The sequence below is a fragment of the Haplochromis burtoni genome, unplaced genomic scaffold (assembly GCF_018398535.1).
Source record: "Haplochromis burtoni strain Fernald_Lab_line unplaced genomic scaffold, NCSU_Asbu1 Contig_1285, whole genome shotgun sequence".
Lineage (NCBI taxonomy): Eukaryota > Metazoa > Chordata > Actinopteri > Cichliformes > Cichlidae > Haplochromis > Haplochromis burtoni.
In genome coordinates, this window is record NW_024583646.1 from 16,218 (window position 1) to 17,463 (window position 1,246).

Below are 1,246 nucleotides of genomic sequence, written 5' to 3' on the forward strand. Positions count from 1 at the left end.
CCTGCCTCTCGCCCTATGACAGCTGGGATAGGCTCCAGCGCCCCCCGCGACCCTGAAAAGGATAAGCGGAAGCGAATGGATGGATGGATGTTTAGCACTTGTGTATTCAGTACAGGGTGGGTCTGGACATTACTTTAATAACAACTGCACCTAGTTTTTTGTCAGAATTGCTGACAATCGTTGCTGCTACATATGCATTAACAGTTGGATTGAGTACTGATGATAATGTAAATGTTTCATATATTTTTCAAACCCCTGCACCATTACAGTTCTTTCAAACTGTGCACACCTGCTTTATGTTAACTAAAATAAAAATTTACCAAATAAAGGCATCAGCACATATTTACTTACAGAGATTTATTAGAGGCATTGATCTTTGGCAGCAGCTCCAGAAGAGCGTCCTCTAAAGAAAATTTCTTTGGGTCTACATCTTTTTTTGATGAGACTGAGAATAAAAGCAGAGCTGACCACTGATCCAGGGAATGATTTCGTATGGAAAAACTTCCTGAGCTCAGGTACCGCTGGACCTCCTCCACTAGAGAACGATCATTCAGTTCATTCAGACAGTGGAACAGATTGATGCTTTTCTCTCCAGACTGATTCTCACTGAGCTTCTTCTTGATGTACTGGACAGTTTCCTGATTGTTCAGTGAACTACCTTCTGTACGTGTCTGCAAACCTTGTAGGAGACTCTGACTGGTCTGCAGTGAAAGACCCAGGAGGAAGCGGAGGAACAGATCCAGGTGTCCGTTTGGACTCTGTAAGGCCTTGTCCACAGCACTCTGGTACAAGTGAGACGCTGAAAATTCTGTTGTTTCAGACTTCTGGGAGGTGGTTTGTTGTTCTTGCAGCAGATTGACTCCGGAGTTGATGAAGGTCAGATGGACATGAAGAGCAGCCAGAAACTCCTGAACACTCAAATGAATAAAGCAGAACACCTTGTCCTGGTACAGTCCTCTCTCCTCTTTAAAGATCTGTGTGAACACTCCTGCAAACACTGTGGCTGCTCTGATATCGATGCCGCACTCTCTCAGGTCTGATTCATAGAAGATCAGGTTTCCTTTCTGCAGATGATCAAATGCCAATTTTCCCAGATACTCAATCATCATCCTGCTCTCTGGACTCCAGTGTGAATCTATCTGAGTCCCGCCATCAAATTTGACCATCTTCACTTTGGCCTGAATCACCAGGAAGTGGATGTACATCTCAGTCAGGTTCTTGGGTAGCCGCCCTCCCTCTCTGGTTT

At 44.7% G+C, this 1,246-nt stretch overlaps 1 protein-coding gene across 1 annotated transcript in view; it reads right to left on the minus strand.

Annotated features, from left to right (window-relative positions):
- Positions 1 to 1,240, minus strand: part of LOC102300104 (NACHT, LRR and PYD domains-containing protein 12) — a gene marked incomplete at its 3' end in the record, with an annotated part of 10,330 nt that extends 9,090 nt beyond the window's left edge. The window contains exon 1 of the mRNA XM_014331114.1: positions 352 to 1,240. Within this exon, the coding sequence (XP_014186600.1) occupies positions 352 to 1,205 (854 nt within the window). The remainder of the gene's footprint in view (positions 1 to 351) is intronic.
- Between the last annotated feature and the right edge of the window lie 6 nt (positions 1,241 to 1,246).